The sequence below is a fragment of the Manacus vitellinus genome, unplaced genomic scaffold (assembly GCF_001715985.3).
Source record: "Manacus vitellinus isolate BGI_N305 unplaced genomic scaffold, ASM171598v3 scaffold_4_pilon, whole genome shotgun sequence".
Classification (NCBI taxonomy): domain Eukaryota; kingdom Metazoa; phylum Chordata; class Aves; order Passeriformes; family Pipridae; genus Manacus; species Manacus vitellinus.
Window position 1 is genome coordinate 22,502,837 of NW_021940604.1, and position 25,154 is coordinate 22,527,990.

The 25,154-nt window shown below is 40.0% G+C and overlaps 1 protein-coding gene across 4 annotated transcripts; it reads right to left on the reverse strand.

Moving 5' to 3' along the window:
• Nucleotides 1-610: 610 nt before the first annotated feature.
• On the reverse strand, nt 611-25,147 carry CEP57L1 (centrosomal protein 57 like 1). 4 transcript variants are annotated; one of them, XM_018078350.2, is made up of 11 exons: nt 25,109-25,147; nt 11,275-11,419; nt 9,397-9,576; nt 8,698-8,819; nt 8,156-8,272; nt 7,810-7,884; nt 6,072-6,170; nt 5,264-5,341; nt 4,929-5,155; nt 3,148-3,292; nt 611-1,068 (listed from the first exon to the last, which is right to left on the reverse strand). In XM_018078350.2, the coding sequence occupies exons 2-11, from the start codon at nt 11,414-11,416 to the stop codon at nt 859-861; spliced, it is 1,395 nt and encodes a 464-aa protein (XP_017933839.1). In that variant the 5' UTR covers nt 11,417-11,419; nt 25,109-25,147; the 3' UTR covers nt 611-858. The 4 variants fall into 4 exon arrangements, with proteins under 4 accessions (XP_017933839.1, XP_017933841.1, XP_017933838.1 ...); XM_018078352.1 differs by lacking the exon at nt 25,109-25,147 and adding an exon at nt 12,884-12,904; XM_018078349.2 differs by lacking the exon at nt 25,109-25,147 and adding an exon at nt 12,664-12,686.
• Between the last annotated feature and the right edge of the window lie 7 nt (nt 25,148-25,154).

Sequence of the window (25,154 nt, forward strand, 5' to 3'; positions counted from 1 at the left end):
GAATTTATTGCAACTAAATAACCAGTGTTGATTTGAAGTCACCATTACGTTTTTTACTACAGATACATAGTGGGGGGTGGAAAAGAACAGAGTCACCCTTAGCATAAAGATCCATCTTGCATTTCTATAAGTACATAAATTCTACAACATGTACTGGTACACAGTTCAAGGGCTCCTCTATGACAGCTCAGATATTCTACACTGTGCTAGAAGCAGGTTCTGTTGATGAGAAGACAAGCACCCAAGCGTTTGGTAGTGGCCTCTTCCATGTACTGAATCAAGAACATTCCCATATTATCATGGTTAAACCATGTCATGGGTTGTGCTTCCAGACCCCAGCTGTCCCTAAGACTGTCAATAAAGCTTACAGAGTAATAATATTAATAATAATGAAAATATATATAAATAAGAGACGATATGTCTTCTTCTGCCTCAGTTGCAATGACCTGAATCTTCAGTTACTAGAGAAAAGGAAACCCATTGTTTTTGATTGCACAGAAGAACTAGTCCTAGTTATTCTGGAAAAGCAAACTCTAAGTATCTCCTTGGTAGAGGGAGAAACAGGACACCAAAGATCGCACTCTATTTTAGGGGTAAAAATTTTATTTGACAAGTTAATAAAAAAGCATTTAATTAGTCAATTAAAACACTTTATTACAAGAAAGCGTAATCCAGTTATAGCTACCCTACATGAAAGTTAATTCTGAGGTGAACAAATTGAGAATTAGCAGTTTAGAATCTATACCTACATCTATACTGTATCTATTTTATTTTTAAAAGGTATTTTGTGCAATTAAAAATTTGTTAGATGTCAGACAACTTCAAAAACTAATATAGCAAACTTCAGAACTATTATTCTCAGATGACATCATCTTTTTTCAGAGATGATTGAAGTTTCCTCACAGTTTTTAGCAGCTGAAGAGAGCTTCTGCTTTTCTGCCCAGGACAAGATTTAGACTTACTTTCCTTTAGAGTGACTGCAATCTCTGTTGCTTCCTTTTGGTCACCACACTTTAGTTTGACATGAGTTGCTCTTTGCTTCAATTTCTGAGTTTTTAATTTCCGCACCTAGGAAGAAAGATAGCATGTTACATACTCCAAAGACCCACAACTGTAGAGTTTACGAGATTTATACCAAACTCCAAACTTCAGATGTCCAAGGAACATTAAAAAAAAACATTTAAACTTACTAATCTTGCACAATTGTCTTGCTTTAACAGAAAACTGATCTTACCCATACAGAAAGAATTACAGAAAACCAACCTCACCCACACCAAATAGGTTGTTGAATCCCATCACTCCCTAAGGTGAAAATGCTTGCTTGAGAGAGACAGAATATCATCTGTTAGCAATCTATATTTACAATGGTCTTTTTCCATTTCAGATTGTACTACCCTAATAAAAAAAAAACAAACCAAAAAAGCAATAAACCTCTAAAATGTATACTGTTTCTTATTGGTTACTGTATCTAAGCAGCTTACTTTGAGGTCTCCCCAGCAAAAATGGAAAACAGAATAAATAGGGTTAATTGCTAAAGAATGTTTTTTTAAATGTCAAATTATAAGTCTTGACTTGCACTTGGTGTGAAAAGGTCACTTCCCAAAGATAAAATTAGGCTGGAAGCATTCCAAATGCCAATCTAGGCTTCAAGTCCATTTCTAAAAATAATGAACTTTAATTGCATTCTAGAACATAGTATTAACTGTGAAACACCGAGATGACTATGACATTTTCAGTATGACGGGTTCTAGAAGTAGAAATATACATCAGAAATATTAAGAGTGGTCTGTACAAAATACAGACCTATGTGCAAAAGCATCAGTATAGGCAAAGGAGCTATGGGAATGGCCTGTATTGATAACCAGGGCATGACAGACAGCAATTATACAGAAGTTACTATTTACATAATGACCCTAAAGGGTGTGCTCTGATAAGGCTGTACAGGAGCACAGATGACTTGCCAGAAGATCTGCACCCTGATAATAGGCAAGGATGACAACAAGGTTGCACCACATTGTACGTGCAAAACAAACACAAACTGTAGCCATGAAGATATGTAAAAGAAAGAAATAAAGGTGCAGTTGTCCACTTAGGTTCCTGGATGATGAACTCAGTAAGATTCTGAGGCAAGGAAAAATACCATAATTGTTGACTCCTCAAGAATATATGGGATTTATTCAAAAAACATTGACACTGCCAAGAGAGGCAACGAGGACTCAATCCATATTGCTAACATGCAACTCTGACAATTCTGCTTCGATATAAAGCACCTTCATGCTTGCAATTACATGGACAACAAAAAGTCTGAGTGAATAAAATCTATCACAGAATGAGCATGAATAAAATTGGTCAGATTTAAATTAAATTAACTATAACCTCCCCATTTCATAAGGCCTCACACTGAGTTTTGTTTTGTTTCCTATATAAGCAAAATTTCCAGGTGAATCTATCTATCCTGAAACATGAGATGGAAGAACAGAAAGCTATCAGACAGAACTACGGATTTAATTTTTAATCATATGTTCCAAAACAAATTGCTACGAAAGAGTCAAGCTGTTCATCTACAGAAGAGTGATTTTATATGGGTATGTATGAAAAGTTGTTATCTATGGCTCTAAACCAAATACTGACAGAATGTAGACAGGTTCAGGGTTAAACAAAACTGAAAGTTTTGTCTGGCTATGATTTTGGAGAACCTCTGGTCAACAGACTATTTAGTTAACAAGAAGCTTCAATATTTCAGAAATATAAAAGACATTTAATCCAGTCTGAACAGGAATTATAGCTTCTATTTTCTCATTTCCCAGAGGGACACAAAGGAATGAAATCTCAATAGTTTTTCTTAACACAGTGAGCAGAAGTGACAGACTGAGCAACCCACTCTGTATTGCAGAATGGACACAGGGCAGGAAGTTTTCCCACTAGCATACATTCCTAGCTGCCAGCTGTGAGCACTTTTTCTTGATCAAATGAAGGAATTGGGAGGTACAAGAACACGAGGTAGCAGTTTAATTACAATAACTCATACTGGAACACCCTGGCTCAAAACATTCCAGTGACATTCTAGCTGATGACAACAGGAGGTAGAGTTGTGGCAGCCTTTCAACTAGAATGTGACTAGCTAGAGACTTTTCACGTTATTCTTACAGTAGCTTGATGCCTTATCAGCTTGGATATTTGTTCTCCTTTAATCTCCATTTGTTTTACAAGGCAATCCAGCTCCTGTTCCAGGCCTTCATGAACTCGGGAATCTTGAGTCTCCTGTATCTGCTTCAGAAGTTCTTGATGCTCACTGTTAAAGACAAGAATGGCACGCTAAGTATTCATGATATAGTCCCTAGGATTTCTTTCAATACTTCCAGTGTATTGCAGGAGCTACTAGCTATTCTGTCTGGATTACAATTTAGCATTATTTACCCTCTCCCACAACACACATTAATCCGGTATATATTAACACGAGAAAAGGAAAAGCTTTTCCCATGCGTCTGATTTTCTCATTCCAAATTTGTAGCTGATGTCCACCTTATTTCTCCCTCTTCCCACAGACTTAACAACTACACATACAGTAGTGTACGTGAGATTTTTTAAAGCAAACAGCAGCTATGCAATGCAGCATTTTCACTTCCTGCCCGCCTTAGTGCAGATTTTGAAAGCTTAGCGTAGTACAGAAAAGTACTGTTTAAACTAGTACATTCAAGTTACAATTTTTCTGACAGATTACTCAAATTAAAATATTCTATTCTATTCAAAATTAAATTAACCGGCTTAACTAAAAAAAAATTGTGTAGATCTTCTTGATACTTAGATATCTGAACTAGTTGAAACCAGAGACCCTCTCCTACATAAGGCACTTCTTTACAAAAGTCACGGCTTCTTTCTGACTTCGGGTAATTGCTGCTCCTTGACAGTTTTATTGAAGCAACTGGTTGTTGTTATTAAAAAAAAAACCCAAAGCCTGTCCTTGAACTGCCATGAGTAAGCCAGACATTGTTTTTTGAAGATGAGGTTGCTTGCCAGCTTAAATTTTGCCACATCAAGGGTTTCAAATCACTGTCAACATCCTAACTGGTTTAACCAACACACCCTCCTCTGTGGTGTGTGTGCAAACCACAGCTCATCATGTCAACAGGTCTGCTATGACCAGCTACATAGCTTTGGCCCACAATTCTACAAGCTTGCATTAATCAGAAGATGCCTAAGAACACAAGTTGTGGTCCCCATTTACTTGCATGGCTAGAAAGATACCTACACTCCCATTTAATGCATTAGCTTCTTCCACACCCTGCCCATTTTCTAGCAGGAGACTGTTCCTCTTTCACAACCCCCTTACAGGACCAGCAAGTTCTCCTGCAACAAGCAAACAGTATGAAGGGCAGACTGAGCACAAAGACCCATCAGCTACGCATGTATGGAGAGAACACAGAGTGAGTACAAAGGAACAGGACAGATGATGTGACAAGACTATTCATGCCAGTGCTGTACTAACCTATTCCACCACCCAGACTGACTGCATCCTGCAGGCCTACTTAGTATTAACACCACCTTTGCAGTTTTGTCCTGAAGAACATTTTTGGCCTACTCTGTAAATCCCAGAGTATGCTTATAATTTCTTAAAAGCACATGCTTGAAAGATTTTTTGTTTGTTGCAGCTGTTAACTTCAGTAGCAGCTCATGTAAATACAGGATGTGGAAGCAGAAAAACCCAGATGAAAAGTATGTTGCTTGCTCACAAGACCAGTTAAACACTAGGAGAGAAAGAATTTTTTGAATCAGAAAAATCCTACCAGTCAAGCGTGCTCAGGTCATTCTGTCGAGGAGCAGTCCTACACCTAAAACAGGCTAGGCTCAACTATATATAGCACACCTGTAGCTTCTCAGGGCTACTGCTGAAGTCACTTTTACTCATAACACCAGGGATGAGTACTCACAAGCTCATTTGGCCCAGCTCATCTTGTGTGGCCAAGAGGTCTGAAAGACTTCTGTTGGCAGTAGGTGACGTGGCACACGATGATACATACTTTGGAAGGGCACTGTGTCTGCAAATCCCAGACGTAGCTCCTCTTTTTCTTTGTGATGAGATACATGGATTGCGATGCTTCATAATATGCAACACACTTTGTATGTTTGCACTGACAGAATGGCTGGAGCTGATGGACTTAAATAAGAATTATGAAGTGGTTTACAGAAGTAAATAACAATTACAGTAAAGAGACTTACTCAAACTGTAGATGCCACTTTAGTGAGAATGTTGGTTTCTACCCACCTTCCCAGCCACAAAAGGTAGTTCACCAGCCTTTACATGTAATTGTGAAAGGTGCATTTTCTTCATTGTAGGATTTGTCTGACATAAGAAAACATAAGACAAGAAATTCCAGTGTGCTGACCCAAGAGCACAATCTTAAACTTTATCTTTTTATTAAGTAAAATTCAAATAAACACACAGAGAAATGCATCACCTCAGTTTCCCTCTGGTTTTAAAAAAATAATTTCCCTCCTGTATGTGTAGTGAGTAAGACTTTGTAATAGCTGAGATGAATAAATTTTATTCCATATGCATGTAGCAGATAGTTTGACAATTAGGTTGACATTAAAGAAACTGAACCTTGCTTAAGTTTTCAAAACCACAGTTGCAAAATTTTGACTGATCTGCAACATGTGTTGCAAAATGAATTCTCTCAATTTCAGCAATCCCCTCAAAACACACCATCTTAAGATGCTGAGTTAAAACTCCTTTGGAAACTAATTTTGCCAGATAAACTGAGAGGCAGCTAAGAGAATGTGGGATGGCAGTAGGACTGTAACAAAGGTTATTGTCGAGATGGTAAGGGAAGGTTTTCCAGTGAGGTGCTAACAGCCCTAGTACCACTTTAATTATTGAGGGAAGGAAAGAAAAAGAAAAGGAAAAGAAAGGGAAAAAAAGAGTTATTTAGCACTATTTGTCACTTTGAAAATGGAGTAAAGTGCAGCAGATGAATCAAGTGCCTCTTACATCACTGTTTTTCACAAATTCCAATCTCTATGTGAGCCAGATGCTATCAGCAACAGTATGCTAATAAAATTTTTCATGTTACCTTCTTAGGTTTTTTCTTCTTCCCATTTTCATTTTCAGGTTCATGTTGAGATGTTGCTGAAGACATCAAAATTCTGTTTATATGAAATCCTGTTTGAAGCTGTGGGAATAAGCAAAAAAGAAAACAACCATTTAATGTAATATTAGAAGTCTGAAATATCATAGTTTAATTAATTCCCTCTTTCATGCATGGATAAGAACCAATTAAGGGAACTATTAACTGTCCTGCTTGGAAGGCATAAGCTAAAAACTGAACAGATTACTTGGAAGGCAGGGTGTTGGGCAGATCTTACAATGATGTCTTAGAATTCCTCATTTTCATATCCAGCTGCAGCAGCTGTATTTTTCCACCATGACAATAAGCAACTGAGATAAGCCAATTCTGCCACATGCTGGGGATCTGATCATAAAATCCAAATAATATGAACATTTGGCTTTGCAATCTGGGGACAAACTAAGCCTTTCTGTGTAACATTGAGGTCAAAGCTGCTGGACAATCATTAGACTGCTCTGTAGTTCAAAGTTGATATCAAGGCCCATGATAAACAGGATAATAATCATTCTCAACTAAACACAGGACAAGGACTTTGTTTTGGCATGTGTAACAGTTCTGGCTAAACAATGCTGGAGGTCCACCACTAAAGTGAGAATATTCTGGCTTTTCTGTCACCAAAAGGAAGTGAACCATGCCACACCCTGTGTTTCCCAGCCCAGATTCAACAGACCTAAATCCATTCTGCAGTGCACTAAGATGGCACCAATACTAGTTTGGGACTCAGTTTACTGGACTTAAGTCCTTTCTTGAGCAAATGTTAAACTACTGCTAAAGTCAGACTACCTGCTCTGGGAAAGTCATTCTTAGTATGTTTCTCAGAAGACAAAATCTCTGTTCTAGGCTTTCTGCTCTGCAGCAGCAAGCCATTTAAGCAAGAAACCCAAAAGCCTGCAAGTTTTCAAGTGTGTCATTCTGCTAGATTATGGAGGTAGTCAGACACCTGGGCTACAATCTGCATGTTATTTAAAGCTTGCTGGATTGATGAAAACCCATCATCCTTGGATGAGGTATAAAAACTGACAGCAGCGATGAATTAAATTAAGATGTCAGCTTTGTTTATGGCTAGGTTCTTTCAAAGTAACTCTTCAGCTCTACATTAACCCACCCCACCCCAAGGGAATCCCCTCACAACTGCTCTTTCAAATGGCTGCTACTTATCCACAAAGTGAGATTTGGAATGCTACTACATTGCCCCTTTAACAAAAGGTTTCTTTGATTTTGCTCTCTTCCAAAAATATTCCTCTCTCAGATGTATGGTGGCCCAACAAACTGATTATGGCTTCACAGAATAATGAATTATTCAAGATCTCATTTGATGAACAATCACTGATCAAAGATTTTTCCAAGTATAGATCTATTTCTAGGTACTGCAAATAAAGGTTATCTGATTTAGTTGCAGATTTTCTAGAAATTAATTTTCTACCTAGATCACTTAAAGCAGCATTTAGGCAGATGAACTGTGTCATTAATACAAACCCAAGTAGAATCTTCACTGAGATATGCAACACCCCTGGCAAGCTTTTCTAATATGTAGTTTATAACTAGTCTAAGAAGTATTGCTGGAGTTCTCCCTGGGTAATAAATATGTGGAGTTAAAATGTAATAAAAAAGAAGGTATTTTGGATGAGAGAATAGCTTTCTTCAGTCCTAAAAAATAAGATAAAATAAAACCTTTTCAGTCTACCTGAGAACTTTTATCTTGTATTAGCTTCTGCTGATGGTCTTTACAAATCTTTTCTTCTAAGTGTTTGATCTTGTCCTGAATTTGAAGACAAGAATGATTAGTCACAATTCAGTTTGCCATGCTGAAGCAGAAGTCTGAAGTAGCTTGCAATTGTCATGTGGGATAACAAAGGAATGTAGCAACTTTTAAAGCCCAGACTGAAAAAAGACTCATGCACATGAAACCGAAGTGGCATTCAGTCAGGTATGCTTTAACAGAAGTAACTTTTGCAAAACTTATTACTATTGATTGTATGCCATAAAATTATATCAAATGACTTTCAGACTGTCATTCCATGGATGCCTACTTCGGCAATTCTCTGAGTAGCAGTAAGTTGAAGACACTCTTTTTCTAGTATTTCAAGCTTTTCAAGTTTTGCATGCAGTTCCAGCCAGTTCTGATCCTCCTCTTTCCGCAGCTGGGCCTGGAAAAAATAAGCAAGAAAGGAGTTGGCAGCTGAGTGAAACTGTTTCAGACAGAAAAAAAAAAATAAAATCCCACACTACAGCAAAGGTGTTTGACTAGTTTAAATGTCATATTTTTTAAATTGAAATGTGATGAAAAATACCAGGCAGACAAAGATGACTTAAGTTTCCAGCAACCTTTTTGTTTACCAAATGTGCAAGTATTAGCATGGTTTCGCTCATTAGGAGTTCCACCCAGGGAGATTTTCATGCAATTCATTGAATGGTTGTCATCAGCCAGTCAGTCAGACAGTAAATTGCTTCTGTTTGCTACCACCCTGAGCAAAGCTGAGGAAAAATGATGGCCATAAAAAAATTCAGATCCTGCACATTTCTATACTTTTGAACTATATAGTTACTTTGTAAGTATGCTAGAAGGCTTCACCTGTTGTTCCAAAATAATTTTCTTTTCCAGTTCCACACTGGAAACCATTTTCTTCATGTAATCCAGCTGTTTCTCCAGCAGGGAGCAGCGGGACTGTGCTGCATTTAACTGCTCACTTGCATCTACAGAGAGAAACAAGACATTTGGTACAGCAAAGGGAGCTACACATTTAGCCAGACTGTAATTTCATTGAGGAGGTCTCTGTTTTCAAAACATGGAAGAAAAGTGTTGTTAGTATGAACCAATCATATGGTTAAAATGTATTTTATATATAAGACATGAGAATCAAAATGTTTTTTCAGAGCTAGTCTCTAATTTGAATTCCAAAGATGTGAGCACTGCAGTTACTTCGATCTGTATCAGCAGATATCTAACCAGAATCTGGTTTCTTCCCTTCTCCTATCTTTTCTCAAGTTAGCAGTGTTATGTAAGCAGCTGCTTGCTTATTGTAAGAGTTAAACATATCACCTGAAATATGCTTAGTCTTTAAATAGCTTCATGGGTTATGCAATACTTCATTAATATATGTAAAAAAATATCTCAACTCGATCCACAATTATCAAGCTCCTATACCTCCCCAGTTTTGAAGCAAAGAATGAAGGGGGGCTGTGTTAATTAGGAGTTTTTCAAAACAAACACTCCTTGGATTATATAGTCTTAGAGCTGCTGTGGCTACACCTTATCACTTAAAAGAAATACCTTTCCTCTGTTGCATCAGTTCTTGATGTGCTGTGTCCTTCTCACAGGATTCATGTTCTAAGGCCTTCTTATACTGAGCAGCTGCTCTGGAGAGGCTGCACAGATCAGCTTCAGCCTGTGACTTCTCCAGCTCTAAACGGTAGATCTTTTCTTGAAGAGTTTTCAGGGCTGCTACTACAGCTAGCAAACAATGCAGCAGTTACATCTTAAGTAACAGTTCCCAATTGTGATGATGATGATGATGATGATTGTTATTAGAAAACACTTCACACTGCAATATAATACCTAAATTTTCTTCCTAGGATCACTCCTAAAATTAATTATATTAATTATTAAATATACTAACATATGCAGAACATATCTGGGAGAAAATGGAGATGTTTCCTGCATAACTGAGGTATAAAACATTGGTCCTATGAGCAAAACTAGTTTCACTCCAAATGGCAGCAAGCACAAAGAAGTCATGACAAATAGAGTATAATAAATCCTGGGACTTCTGTTTACATAGAAGCAGGGAACACAGGTATCCAAGTGAGGTCACAAGTTTTGGTGTAATACAACTGGTCTGCACAGATTAGAAAAAGAAAACATGCTCAGAACGGGGAGAAATCAGATACAAAGAGAAAATTTAGCAATACTTTATTGTTTCAAAAGTTAATGATTTAATACCTAGTTTCTTGTATTTGATGATTCTTTAAACCACAGAAAAAAGATTGCAAGATTTTGCTTTTAGCTTTTTGACAAATCAGTATTTGTCAAAATTACACCGAAAATAAAAGTTGTAATTTCAGCTACAAGAGAAAGTCTACCAACACTCCAAAAAGTATATACACCTGTGGAAGTTTAAGACATGTTCTGTAACAAGTCAAGTTTATTTTCTGACATTTTGTAAGTCCTTATTCCAATTTTCTCATTACAGGAATACCCATCAAATATTGCTAGCTCCTTAACAACTTTCATCAGCTTAAAAAAACCCCAAACCAATAAAACAAAACCAACTTCCCCTGCCACCCCTCCCCCCCCGATAAAAACCAGATACCCAAAAGCATAAAGAGGGACCATCTTTTCCATCTTTCTATTGGTGTGTCAAACATTTCCTTATTTAAACACTTAGCTACGTAACATTACACTGAACATTTTAATGCCAAAATGCCCAAACTCTTCACAACATATGATAACTTCCGAAGTTGCAGATTTTTCAGGTGAAGAACAATGATCACATGCACTATGGGCTATGACTGTAAGTCCAAGGATGAGTATCCTTATCATTCACCAAGCTCTCCAGATATGCTAAGCCCCAAGCATTTGCTTTGTGAGCTCCAGAGAGTAGTCACCCATGAAGGCACACAGCCACCACAGTGGACCCATATCTCATATAGACTAACTTTCATGCCGATAACTTTCCTGAGAGTTTGAATTGTTCAGAAGTTCTCCCAAGGAAACATACCACACAAAAAATTACCTAGAAGTGATTTTAAGCTGGACAGAGTCAAACAGTGCTATGCAAAGCCAATTTCAAGTCATACCATACTGGAGGTACCATACTAATGACCTTTTTTTACTGTATTTAAAGTCATGAACTGCTTCTGCTGAGTTTGAAGCATCCTCCCTTGCTTTTAGAGGAAGTCTGAGAACTTTAAGTTAAACAAATTTCAAAGGCAAAGTTTATAAGGATGTTAAAAGACTTGCAGAGGTTTCCACTCCAGACATATGACTTCAGGGAGACTACTCCCTCAGGACACATATACATCCTGTCTCAATGTCAGCCTGATAATCAAAAAAGCCATTGAACCGAGTAAAACAGAATGGGGAGTTTGCTCAGGAGATTTCACATGGAACAACTAAAAAGACCACTTTAAAGACATATTTTGGCTTTACCCTGGTTATTTGGGATAGAAGGCCTGTCACCAGCAACAGCTGCCAACTTCTTTGATTCTGTATAAGCAAAGGCTGCAGGAAACATCTGATCTGGTGGCTGAAGAAAGCTTCCTATGAAACTGTTCTTTGATTCAGAATCCATAGCCTGTAGAAAGAGAGCTACTTAATAGTATTAGTTCTTTAACAGACTATGTAAGATTTTTCAAAGTATGCCACTGGGCTGTCCCTGGCTGTGTTTATATCAAACCAGATCATGTGCCTAATAATAATAATAATAATAATAATAATAATAATAATAATAATAGCAACAACAAACCCCACCCCCCACACAAATCCTGTATTTTAAAGTGACTCCAAAACAATGCCTTTCATAATGCTAAACACAGCTCTCTTTGACCGCTCAAAATTTTCCAAGATTTTTCTCGGTGGTTTCTAGTAACTTATGCTGATTTTTGTACTTTTAAAACCTAAGTATTAACAGCATTTTCTATTAACTGTTTTACAGACTTCAATGTCTTGCCTCTAAGTGCTCCCTGCAGAGTAAGCATTACAAGTTTTACAGCCTGTTTCCATTTGCAGCCTCCTAAATGCTTTTCTCCCCACCTTTTTGGATGAAAACCCAAATTACACATGGTAAATAATGTCCATTATTACATAATAAAGACACAGTTCTCCACATTTAGTGTTGAAATATCAGAAGGATATTTAATATGCCATAGCCCCAGCATCATCCCCATTATCCCCCAGCATTATCCCCATTATTAGGCATATGTATTAAATCCTGTTTCTCTACTCCATTTCTCCCCTGCCCTTTCACATTCTTTGTTTTATCAGAAGCACATTTGAAGACAGTTCACACCCTGTCAAATAGTGATTTTCCTTGATGCTCAAGACATGGGCAGTGAAACTTGCAGAAAGTGCTTTAGGCTATTACAACCTCTAGGAAGTTAAAGCAAGTTTTAAATCAACCTGTTGCTACCTAGCAAAATAATATCAAGCATTTCACTTGATACAGTGTAAGAAATGAAGAATATACACAGCTTCAGCTAACAGAAAAACAGCTTATTTGAAGGTTCAGTGACACAACAATTATGGTATCAATTGAGTTTAAAATACAAGGCATGCAACTGGAAAAGTCTTCCTGCTTGGGCAAGGCTATTTACAGAGGTTAGTCTCCAAGAGGGTCACCCAAAGGAGGTATCTAGTAACAGGAGGAAGCAACATAAACCAAGACTGGAGCCTGTGGATGACGCAGACTGGGAAAAGCCATTCATACGGGTGGGTGGGGAAAAAAGTTTTCAATAACAGAAAAATTTTCCAGGACCAGCTCTTACAGCACTGTTTCAGAGGCCATATAAAACAAGAGAAAAATCACCCCCCCATCCGTACCATCTCTTCAAGACATGCACTAAACCAAAGGTATGCAGAAGCCCTTTCTTCCTCCTCCAAGCTGCCATCACAGAGATGTTGATATAAGCATCTCTTTGCCAGGGCTTGCTTGATTTGAGGCCTCCTAAAGACCACTACTTTTGTGTGCTAACGCTCCCAAGGCAGACCATACCATTCAGGGTGGGCCCCTTGCCCCGACGTGGGAAGCTATCCAGGCTACCTTTGTACAACAGGCCTTTTCCAAAGAGTTTCCCGTGGGCCATCCCAAGCCCAGGCCACAAGCTGTCAGTGCTGGGCTGGCAGCAGGAGGCAGCCAGGCTCTCCACCATCTCTGGTAAGAAATCCCACCTGGTGACCCTGCCACATTTATGGCCACAAAATCTGCTTATAGGCCTGCACAGCTCTGTCCTGGAAGACCCAGAAAGGCCATGCAGGGACACCTGACTGATTCTAACAGCCTGCCAGGCCTATCAGCCATGTCCAACAACACAAGGGGCAGTGGCAGTGAAGAGCACAAAGCTGGGAGGTGCAGAAACCTCAAAATATGGACGGGAAAGTCCTGCGGCCACAGGGGTGGGCGGGGCCAAGACAGGTGAGGAGATGGTCCTGGCATGGCACAGTACACCAACAGTGTTCCACAAAATAAGAGATAAGCAAGACTGACCAATTTTCCCATTGCTTCTCACCCCCCTACGTGTTGGTGACAAAAATGACTAGTAAAAACGGTCCATAAAAATAAGCATACGCGCATGCAAAAAGTTTCCCATCGCTGCTGTGAACAAAGGAAGGCAACTTTGGAAACACCAGAGGAAGAAGGTGATTTTTGCTCACACAACCCAACCTTGTGGCAGTCAGCGTAAGTGGAGACTCACTTTTCCAACATCCTCTGGTGGAACATGGCTCCCTCACATGCCTGTGCAGCTATGCACCAAGCAGTTCCCTTATTACTTTCACATAAACAAGTTTTGCCGTTTCCAAGGAGATGGATCTGTGGGCAGTTATAAGGAGGGCGGTGATCCAAAGCAAATAATGAATAAGAGAAGGAGGGAATAAAGCACCAGAAAATTTGACAGTTTTGGGACAAGCTCAGCAACATGAAGGTGCAGGAACATGGGGGACACCCACTTGGGAGAAAGGGAAGTAAAAACCCTTTAGTTCTGCAAGTGAAGCCAGAGGAAAATGAAAGAGAAGAGGCCAGCTCACCCAGCTGGTGGTGGTGATCCAGCTAATCCAGTGTGGGCTTCAGCATGAAAACCTGCAACTTTATCAGCACAGCAGAGGGTAACACACACCCTGCAGCTGGAGCGGGGAGATCCCCAGGCTGCTCCGAACAGCACAGGCTCAGCAAAGGGTGTGAAAGAAAACACCACAGGACCGAGACACCTGTGTTTGCAGAAACTCAGCTGCAGGCATAGTTATGGATGCCTTGCTTTACCACAGCTTCCTCAGACGCAGAGGCTGTGTGAAGTAGGCTGAAGTAATGGTTGCTATAGTGCTTGGAGGCTCTGCCAGCATAATTACTCTAGGAGAGGTGCTCTGGTGTTGTTGAGTCCTAATATCTTAGCAGGTAAATATAGCTTATAATGATCACACTGCACAGGAGTAATGCCAACACTGCAGACTTCAGGCAAAGAGATGTGCCAGGAAAAGGACCAAGTCACTCTGCAGCAGCAAGACATCACTAAACACCCTGGCCACTTTCAGCCCATTGCAACAAGAAACCTATCAGGAAATAATTAAGTAGCTTGACGTATGTTTTAACGTCAACTGTCCTACCATCAACTTTTTCCCCAAGTATTTAAGTTTCTATAAAACAGGTTTGCTTTTTAAAAAGTCTAACACAGCCCACATCCATTGTAAGCTTAAACCACTCTTTTATTCCATGCTACCATGGACACTTGCCCTAGAGAGGTGCTTTAAAGCAGATATTCCCAAACAGCGATATTTGTACTAACGTAACTCCACAAGGCTTAGGGGGATCTAGCACTTGAACAATGCTCATTAAAGCAGCCAGAACACCATTGTTTAGACAAGCCCTTCTTTGAGGAAATCAGTGCACTCCTTTGAGTTTGGGGAACAGCCAAGGGAGAAGTATGCATATTAAACAGAGCTTGACAAAATAGAGGGGAGGGGAAGAAGGAAGAAATGCTGCACTCCCACCCCAGCAGCCTGCATTGCTGTGGTAAGCAGGGTGAAGCACTTGTGCTGTGCAGGTCACATCTGGAGTTAGCACCAGCTCTTTGAGTTTTTAAACCAGAACTGGCCCAGCCTGTGTTGGTGGATGCAACAGTGATGCTCAGATACCCAGTGTTATTTTACACAGAAAAACACAAAGTAGCCGGTTCCTACATACTCTGCATCAAGCATAGGGCAAGTTGGTGCTTACGATGGTCTTTCCATTTAACCATCAGCCTGGCCAAGCCATCTATGTTTTTCTCCAAGTCTGAGCCAGGAGGCTCAAAGAGTTCTGTGCCACACGTTTGTAACCCTGTGCATGGTGCGTGATGCCAGGCACAGCAGATTAGCTCTGTGACAGTAAGGCACTAATGCACATGCAGTGTCTACTTCCTACCTTGCTGCAGCCAGCGTACTCATCCCTGGCTGGATGAGCATCCCTCAGTGGGACCACTTCTGCCTGTTGGCTCACCATCCCATGCAGGCTGAGAGCGAGCTTGCACAAGATTGCTGGGGAGCAATCCCGTCATCAGGTCCATACCTGTATATGTGACTGTCATGCCTCAAAGGAGAGCAAGCAAGCTGGAGTTTGGCACCTTAAGACAAACAGGGAATTTCCCATTTCATTTCAGTCATCTAAGCACTAATACAATTTACTTTCATACAGTTTCCACTTAGTTTTGCTGAATGTGGCCTGCATTAAATGCCAGAGTACTAGACTGGGTTGCTGTAAAAATCAATTGACATTTATTGCTGTCTTTCAGCATAACAACATTAGGGAGTTACGGAACACAACTGAAATCCCAAATGTTACAGAAAGATCAGTTATAACTTCTTCATCCCCCTCTTCCTCTTCTTTCTGTTCCTCCCCTGCATTGCTAGCCACATCATTAAAAAAGTTTTTAAAAAATGTCTCCCAAAGTGAAAAGTCCTGAAACATTTTGCCACATACACAATTATGTCCCATACTGTAAAGCAGCATGTGGAAAAGCTTTTTCCACATGTGAACTACAGCAGACTCAGGGAATAATGCTGGTTTAACAGTCTCCCAAAAAATACTAAATGAAAAATGTGATAATGTAAGGAATGTTTCCACTAAATTCTCTGATGTTTGTTATCTCATGAAGACACTGGTTCATTTAAATCACTTGTGAGGGCAACCTTTTAGAACCAAAGAAAGAGGTGCTGTCAGAACACCTTCAAAGGAGAAAAAGAAAAAACAGATCAAAGCATTTTTCAGAAAGAAATACAAAGATATATATCTGATGACCTGACCTACTGGGCATGCAAAATTTATAGTGGTTTTTTTCATAACTGAAAACAAAGTCTCAGATGAACCAAGGAATGATTCACTGTTTATCTGACCTAAGAGAAGTTTTAAGAACTGCCCCAACACAGGCTATACCAAGAAACTCCCAGAATTCTGGCTGCTGCTTTGACTGTTTGAGCCAAGCTTTGCTGGCGAAAGGCTATGTGAGAAACCATTTTCTTGACACAATCCAAATCGGTCTATTTTTCCACCCTTTCCTTTGAGAATCAGGGAAAGCTTGGTCAGCTGTAGTAGCTAGGCTGCAACACTCAGCCTTATTCCCAACAGAAAAAGAACAGCCCTTCCACAGACAAAAAAAAAAATAAATAAATAATGTTGTAGGCAAACTACACTGTTGTTTTGGGAACATCCAGTCTCTAGCATCCTGATACAACTACTTTAATCAGCCTGAAACATATGACATTGCTCAGGACATATCTAAGTAACTGGTACTCCCATGCCATCTCTAATCTAAGTGGGTTAGAAGTGAAATGGCAACAGCTGCAAAATAACAGGACGTAAAACCTCACTGAATCAATAAAGCATTTCAACATGTTTTTAAGGTTTGTCATGTTCCAGTTTAAATACGTTTAGAGAAAATGGCCAAAAAATTGTTAGAGAAATTAAGGAAGCTGGGGGTGTTTTGAAAAACTGACACAGATGAGTCCATGGGAGTCAGTGTGTTGTACAAACTACAAGATACACACTGGCAGTCTCAGAACTGGATATATAAAGGTTAAGTGCCCAGTTTCTTCTTTGATACTACGGTAGCAAAACCTATTCATTCCTGAATCTCAAGTCTTATGCAGAACTTTCATACAATCATTGTTCTTCTGTCTTGGAAGAAAAGGAAAAGAAATGGCATTTTATGTTTTCTCAGACACTGTACGTACTGTCAAGTAGGATAAAGCCTGGCATTTTAATGAAAAAAAAAAGACAAACACCAAAAAACCAACAAGCTCCTAAGACTTTTCACTGTGTCAGACCTAAGCATTTATATTCATATTTTTCTAGTTCCTAACTGCTAGAGATAAAAGAGAACAAAAAAAGAGGAAGAAAGAAAATGGAAATGAGTTATACAAGTACTTTGTGAACAAGGCAAAAAAATAACCTGGTGGGGAAAAAACTGAGCTATTTTTATGACATTTTTTTTAGGAATAGGTTTTAACCTGGCAGCTAGAACCAGGCAAGCAAATTTGGGTCATAATGTCATTAGAGTTCTGCTGTTTTCTTCAATGAGCGCAGCAGACCCAATTCCTCATTCAATTGGGCCTTCATTCAAAAGGGCATGATAGAATCATAATCAATACTTTCTGGGGAAATCCAGTTGGTGCAAACTGCTTTAACCTGCATGTGCACACAATAACTGAACTTGGAATTCAGAGGAGCAAGACTGCAAATTCCTATCTAGTAATATGTTAGCATGAAGGCATCTAGCCTGGAATATAGTGTTATCAAAATAATTACATTTATAAATCCTTAATCAGTCCAAAGTAATCAAATATAGCCTTTTTGTAATAAGCATCAAACCCAAACTCAAATACTACAAATGGTCACTAATATACTTCCTCACTTCACCCATAGTTCCTCTTCTCCTGTCATCCACCCCCACACTGCAGTTGGGTTTTGCCCCTCATCTCCTCTGTTTTCATTGTGTTTATATCATCCTGTAGCTTTGTTCCTTGCCCTTCTCCATTTGGCATTCTTCTTTTCCCACTCCATCTTCTAGCACAAAAAATTAGGACTTTTTTCAAAGTAAAAATACCCGGTTTTCCCTCAAACAAGAATAACAATCAAATTTCTTCCTTTTATACTTAAAATCCAGTTCCAACAGATGCTGTTTGCTCTTAGTACACTGACTGATGTGGTAATTGAAGGTGGTTTCCTCCGTACTTTACATAGAAAATGTAAGAAGTTCCTTTTTCTCTTCACTATTTTTTTTTGCTGATGCCATCACACTGTCTTCCATATGTAGTTTGTTTAGCTTAGTGTGTCCTGACAGATTGGAAGGCAGAAGGAAATTACTGGCTTTGGCTATAGACCCTTGATTAAAAGGAGGAAGGCTTTGCTGTTGTGGAAAGGGAAGGTTTTCAAGGGCAAGTGACTCCAGTATAAAAGACTATATCTGTGCACAGGCAGAATAATTAGAGATTAGAAAGGCAAATGCGAAAAGGAAAAGTCGTATTAGAGTAGGGCAGGGCAAATATAAGAGTGGGTTGAAATGACAATCATAGTGAAGAAATATTATTAGGTATGGGATAGTTCTTGCAGGTACTGACTCATTCACAGTAAATACTTTTACTGCATGATAATTTTCACCTTTTGTGTCTCAAATATTTAATAGTATCATTGACAGATTGTTATGAATGTTGCAACTTTAGGCAGATGAAACACACAGATTGTGTTGTCACCATTGCCTTGGAATTTATTTTTAAAGTAAACTTCTGTTTTTACCAATATTTTCTCAAGGAAACTGTCAGTCTCTTCATCCAGCATCCTAGCACGAAGATAGAGTAGGAGGTAGATTTTTAGACAGATAGCTATAAAAACTTGACATGGATGAGAAGAGAAGCACAAAGAAGGTAATCATTCATGGGATTTGTCTCCTTTTACCATCTACCACACCTACATTTTTTTTCCATATATTCCTATGCTACTGATAGCTAGGCACCTGGCAGGGAAGAAGAACTCCATTTGTACATCAGGTAACCTAGGCATCAGAACAAGGAAGAAAAAAAAAAAGATGCTAACAAGGAAAAGATAAGTTTCACTCCAGGCAAGAAATTATTCCCAAAATCCTATTTTGTCAGGAACAGTTGTCTTTAACAACGCAGAAAAATTGCAAGCAGATCTGAGTCAGAGAAACTCCTCAATCTTATTTTGGAGACCTATTTTGTTGAAGAATAATTTTAAATAATATAATGTGTTTACATGACTCAGAATATTCACTGCAAGTTCAATGCATCCTCACTGTGCATCCTGACCAGGCACAATATCCTAAGTATTACTGCCAAATAGTTTATATACCATATGGTATAATGAGTACTCAGAAATGCAAAAATAGTTTTATCACTACTTCTGGCCTGAGTATTCAAAGTCATTACTTGCTTCTGTGTATTTAAACTTTCATGACTTCAGTGATTCAAAGTAAATCTGAGTAAGATGCTACAAAATTCTGCACAATGTTGCAGACAGAAAACTAACTTCAATTGATTATAAAATTTTTAAAGGCATTTCTTCCCTATTAACTATATGCAGTTTCTGATTGCAAGGCAATTTAGTGGATCTCTAGTGTCTTGTCTTAAATTCTTGCCAACTCTGTGTGATCTTAGTAAGTTAGAGGGATGGGACTAATAAGGGACTAATGTTCCAGGACACCCGAACCTTTCAGCCTCAGGGCTGAGTGTGGTGATGACAGGCTTGCATTCCCTGAATATAAAAGAAGTGCAAGTATAGATCCAAAACAAACAGTAAACTCAGTGAGGAGCTAACAAAAGTTGAGTTGGGGGAGAATCTATGAACGTCGACAAGTGTGAAGACCCACTCTAGTGCTTGGCACCTTTATACTCTTTGGACTCAGAATTTGGAGTCCTTTTCTGGCAGTGAGGGCCAAAATCCATTCTTAAAAACAATGAATAAAGAGTCCCTGTAGCTTTTCTGGTCTGTGACTTCATTTCATGCAGCTGCTGGTCACAGTATTTTTCTTTGTGTTACTGCTGGAAAACACCAAGGTCTCTACTAACAGACAGACTGCCAAAGGTGTCTAAAAGGCCTTCTGGCCTGTCAGCAGGCATAAATTCCCAATAAGCACTGTTCATTTTCTTTTAAAGTGCAGCTGGAGGAAACAGTATCCATCTTCTCTGTGCTGTTACCCAGTGGTCATAGCACTTGCCTGGAAGTGGGAGTTCCTGAGGAACATTCATGCCTCATCCCTGACGATCATGCTAGACTGGGAGGAAGAAGAACAGGAAGGAAACAGGGAGTCACCACCTTTTTGTTTGAAATTATGACCCTGTTCTGAAAAGCATATAAAAGTCTAGAACAAGGATAAGGCAGCTGAGGCAATAGACAGAGTAAAACAAGGATGTGTCTCTCTCATCTAGTTTAATCGTCAAAACAGAGACCAGGGGTTTATTCATGCATTTTTGTAGTAAATAGTTCCTGGATAAAAAACAGCACTGGGCTTGGGACTAGTTACCAGAAACCAGGAATAACTGCCTACAGCTCCCTGTGTCTCCTTCCTTCTAGTTCACACCAGTGTCACACATTTGCCATGCTTTCCAAAAGGGCATAGATTCAACAACTGAGGTGATGAATGTTTCCTTTCCATTTTGCAGTCCTTCTGAGCACCTGGGATATTTTTCTGGGAGTTAGGAGGTGTTGACATAAATGCCTTTGAGCTAAAAGCCAATACTGTCATCACTGACGGTGTACTGAAGGTCAGCACTCTTCCAAATACAGCCAGACACTGAAGCTAGCTGTGGCTACAACAGCAGAACCTGACTTGTTGGGCTTGGAGAGGTTTCACTCAGCTGGACCTCTCTCGGAGCTGCTCTACCTACTTCCTAGGCCACAAATGGGCACAAAGGGGAGACAGGTACCAAGATGCCCAGTTTGGAGCAATTCTGAATATTTCTATCCAGAAACAGACTAACAGAGTTCAGGTGGCTGCTCAGTGGAGTTTTTCAGAACTGAACTTTTAGTTCACCCATAGTCTTTTCTTAGTCTTCAGTGTTTCAGGCCACATTTATATAGTTAAGTACTATATTTAAACAGTTAAGTATAAATGTAGTATAGTCAGAGGGTAGGCAAAGTGCAGCAGGACTTTTAAGTAGCCTGTAGTCACAGCCCAGCTTTTCTCAAAGTAACCCACCCTTCAGCATAAACCTATTCCAAAGGCTTTCTGCATGAAAGATTTGGTCTCCTAAGAAGCAGCCAGTGACTAACTTACCCATCCCTGCTGCATTTGGGACCTCTAAGGAGGCAGGGTGGCAGAGTTTGGTGCAAATGTACACCTGCAACACATAATAGGCCAGAGCACATGCTAAATGTACAAACACATGCTCAGAAGTAAAACAAGGCCACCTTTTCTCCCACATAAAATCATAGAATGGTTTGGGTTGGAAGGGACCTTAAAGATCACCTTGTTCCAAACCCCCTGCCGTGGGCAGGGACACCTTCCACTACACCGGGCTGCTCAAAGACCCCATGCAACCCAGCCTTGAACACTTCCAGGGATGGGGCATCCACAACATCAAGAGTTTCTTCCTAATACCTCATCTAAACCTAGCTTCTTTCAGATTAGAGCCATTCCCCCTTGTGCCATTGTGAGGTATTCCATCGCTATGTGCCTCTGTTAAAAGTCCCTCTCTAGCTTTAGGTACTGGAAGGTGCTGTAAGGCCTCCTCAAAGCCTTCTCTTCTCCAGGCTAAACAACGCTCAGACTAAACTCCAGGCTAAACTGTCTCAGACTGTATTCATAGAACAGGTGCTCCAGCTTCCTCTGATCATCTTCAAGGCCTTCCTGTGGACTCACCACAACAGGTGCACATCCTTCTTATGCTGGGGACCACAGAGCTGGACACAGCACTCCAGGTGGGGTCTCACAAGAGCAGAGTAGAGGGGCAGTATCACCTCCCCTGAACCTGCTGGCCACACTTCTCTTGATGCAGCCCAAGAACACAGTTGGGTTTCTGGGCTGTGAGCACACACTGCCAGTTCATGCTGAGCTTCTCATCTACCAGGAGCCCCAAGTTCTTCTCCTCAGGGCTGCTCTCAACACATTCTCCATCCAGCCTATATTTTTCCTTGGGATACCCTGACCCATATGTAGGATCTTGCACTTGGCCTTGTTGAACTTCAAGAGGTTCACACAGTCCCACCTCTCAAGCCTGTCAAGGTCCCTCTGGATGGCATCCCTTCCCTCCAGCACATTGACTGCACCACACACCTTGGTGTTGTCAGCAAACTTGCTGAGAATGCACTCGATCCCACTGGCCAGGTCACTGACAAAGATGTTAAACAGATGTTAAACATCTTAAGCTGTAGTTTGCTCGATCTTTGAGGATAGTCTGTTGGAATGATATACAAGTCTGGACTTGACACCAAGCCTGAGCCTGTGTTCAAAGGCAGTAGAGGAGTAGCCTTTGGTTTTTTGGTATCTCGCTGCAAAACAGGAGTCACAGAACTTTGTTTCCTCAGAGGGTTACTGTGAAGCAAAATGTATTATACCGTGGAGTGCTATTTATTGTGGCAACATGCCAATACCCAGATCTAAAGAGGGAGGGTGAACTTTTAGAAGATAGTGATCCCATCCTAGGTATTTACTATTTGGAATGAAGTAAGCCTTAACAAAACTAGGTGTATATGAAAGCAGTTGAAAGAATGTAATTTAAAAAGCAGTTCCTCCTAAGCTGCATGTTAGCATTAGTTCTACAGTAATCGACTAAATGCATTCTGCAGTAAACTGCTCTTTTGTGACATACAGAAACTGGAATGCACTTTTAAAAGTAAATATATTTTAGGCCTTAGATGTTAGAAAGGACATGAATACAACCACTAGATACTGTATTTTCAAACATAATTCTGCCCCTGGGTATCATTTGCATATGGCTATAGAAGTTCTTATCTAGTTAAAAAAAGAGGGAAGTTGATAAGTCATCAAGGAAGGAAATAGTGAGGTTTAAAACAGCCACAAATTTGTTTTTCTTCAGCTTATCATTTTGAAAACTCAAATGCTGTAATTCTGGATGAGCTGCCAGATTGTTTCCTTCATAATTCTGCCTTTCTCTTATCCATTCTTTAGAGATCAAAAACAAGCATATTAACTTCAGTCAGTGAACACGCAAATCAAACAAACACATTCCCCTAACTTCAGGCTCTGATTAATTCCACTGGTAGCCTTTGACCTTGATTTCCACAATGTCTTGCAGTGCATAAGGAAGCTTGAGCTTGTATCGGAAAACTGCAGAGATTTGGTTTGGAAAAAATAAACCACCTTCATCTCCATTACCAAAGTACTACACTAAAATCTATAAAACAAAGAGCTGAAATCTGAAGTTTAGGCCTTGGAGCCAGTTTCACAATCTGTTTCCTGTAGCCAGAGTTCACTTGCAGCCAGTGGAAAAAACAACTTCTAAAAGATAAAAGGCAGTGCTGTGGCTTTCTATCAATCTTACCATTCAGTATGTGAATACAGCTGTACCAAAGTCTAAACCAAAGCTCCAGTTCTAATTCTCTTTCACTTTATTGATCTTGGATATATGTAGCCATTATCAGAGACACCCAACAAGCACAAACTTATCACAGGAAAAATAAGATCTACCAACTTCTGAAGATCAAAATTTAGATAGAAATAAAGCAAAAATGCTCAACATGTCTATTCATAGGTAACTGGGAGACCATAATGAGTGATGACAGAATGGGACAGGAAGCTGAAGTGTAAAAAACAAAACAAAACAAAACAAAAAAAACCTCAACAACATAAAAAGTAGTGGTAGAATTATTTTCTTTGAACCCATCAATCATGATGGGTGGAGGCCTCGAGTGTTCAGAGAAGTCAAGACCCATATTTATTACAGGTAGTGATGATTTCGGCAGACACATTGTTCGTGAGGGTGCCAAAGGCCTGGAGGAAGCAGCTGTGTGAAGCAGTCCAGGTCTGTGCATGCTGCCAAACAATAGCAATGCAGTCTCCTTGCAGAAAGGATTTCATGGGAAAAAGAGACTGATCTTCTTGAAAGGCACAGGTAATGACAGAATGGCACTTATATTGCAAGCTTTAAAGGAACAGGGACAGGAAAAAAAAGGGATGTCAGATGAAGAAACCAGATTCTTTACAAACAGAACAGCTATTGATGGCCCAAGCTCTGTTCCTGGACTCAGAAGTGGCTTCTGTATCTTTCTGCGGCAGAAGAGTAGATTGTTCTGCATTTACCCTTAGTTTTGAGGTTTGAACTTTAGAGTGGTAAATGTGTACGCGAGGAAAAAAAAGTAATAACACAAGACACTATATAGGCCCAATGTCCTGTTCCTAATTTACTTCCAATTATTCTTTTGTCTTTCAGTATGCTCAAAATTTTAGTTTCACAGTTGCTTTAATGTGAGAACTGTAAACAGTTCTGCCCTTGTTTCCCTCTCCTTTTCTCTGCCAAGAGGTGAACTGCATCAAGGAACTGACTTGGCTGAAAATTAACCTTATCAAAAAAAAAAAAAAGCACCTTTTTTTCTCTTAAGTAAAAGCATGGGAAACAGTAATACCAGCCCATTTGGTGGCAGATTACACTTAATCATAGAATGGCTGAGGTAAGCAGGGACCCCTGGAGACTTTCTGGTCCGACCTCCCTGCTCAAGTAGGGCCACCTAGAGACAGCTGCCCAGGACCATGTCCAGATGGCTCTGGAAAATATCTAAGGATGGCGACTTCTCAACCTCTCCAGGCAACCTGTGCCAGCGCTTTGTCACTGTCACAGTAAAAAAGTATTTCCTGATGTTCAGAGGGAACATCCTCTGTTTCAGTTTGTGCTACACCTCTGACACTGTCACTGGGTACCACCGAGAACACCCTGGCTCTGTCCTCATTGCGCCTTCCCTCCAAGTACACATAAATGTATAGATATACACACGGATAAGATCTCCCAGATCTCCCCTTGAGCCATCTCTTCTCCAAGTTCATCAGCCCCTGCATCATTTGGATTAAACCCCTTCCCTTGCATTAACTTGGATAAAAACACTGCAGAACTGTTGCCCAGTTTAAATATTGCGGGGATGTTTTTCCCCCTGCCATTTCAAGTGACGATGGCTCCATGTTTCCTTAGCATCGACTGTTTTTCCCTTCCCTCTGACGAGTTTACTCAAGCTGTGTCCAAGGCTCCTGCTGAAGCGCGCCTCTCACACGCCTTCAGGGTCGCTTAAAACACATGCGTGCTTAAGCTTTTGCCGGTGCGAAGCTCTGAGGCAAACCTGATTCGGGGATTGCTTCACTCCCCGCTGCCGGCTGCCCTCTGCT

What these genes read in the sequence shown, in the direction of transcription:
- CEP57L1 (XM_018078349.2), bottom strand. An exon ending in CTACTCAGAGAATTGCCGAA is followed by an intron (nt 7,885 to 8,155) that starts GTAGGCATCCAT and finishes CTTCAAATTCAG; the next exon opens with GACAAGATCAAACACTTAGA. An exon ending in AGAAGAAAAAACCTAAGAAG is followed by an intron (nt 5,342 to 6,071) that starts GTAACATGAAAA and finishes TTCTTATGTCAG; the next exon opens with ACAAATCCTACAATGAAGAA.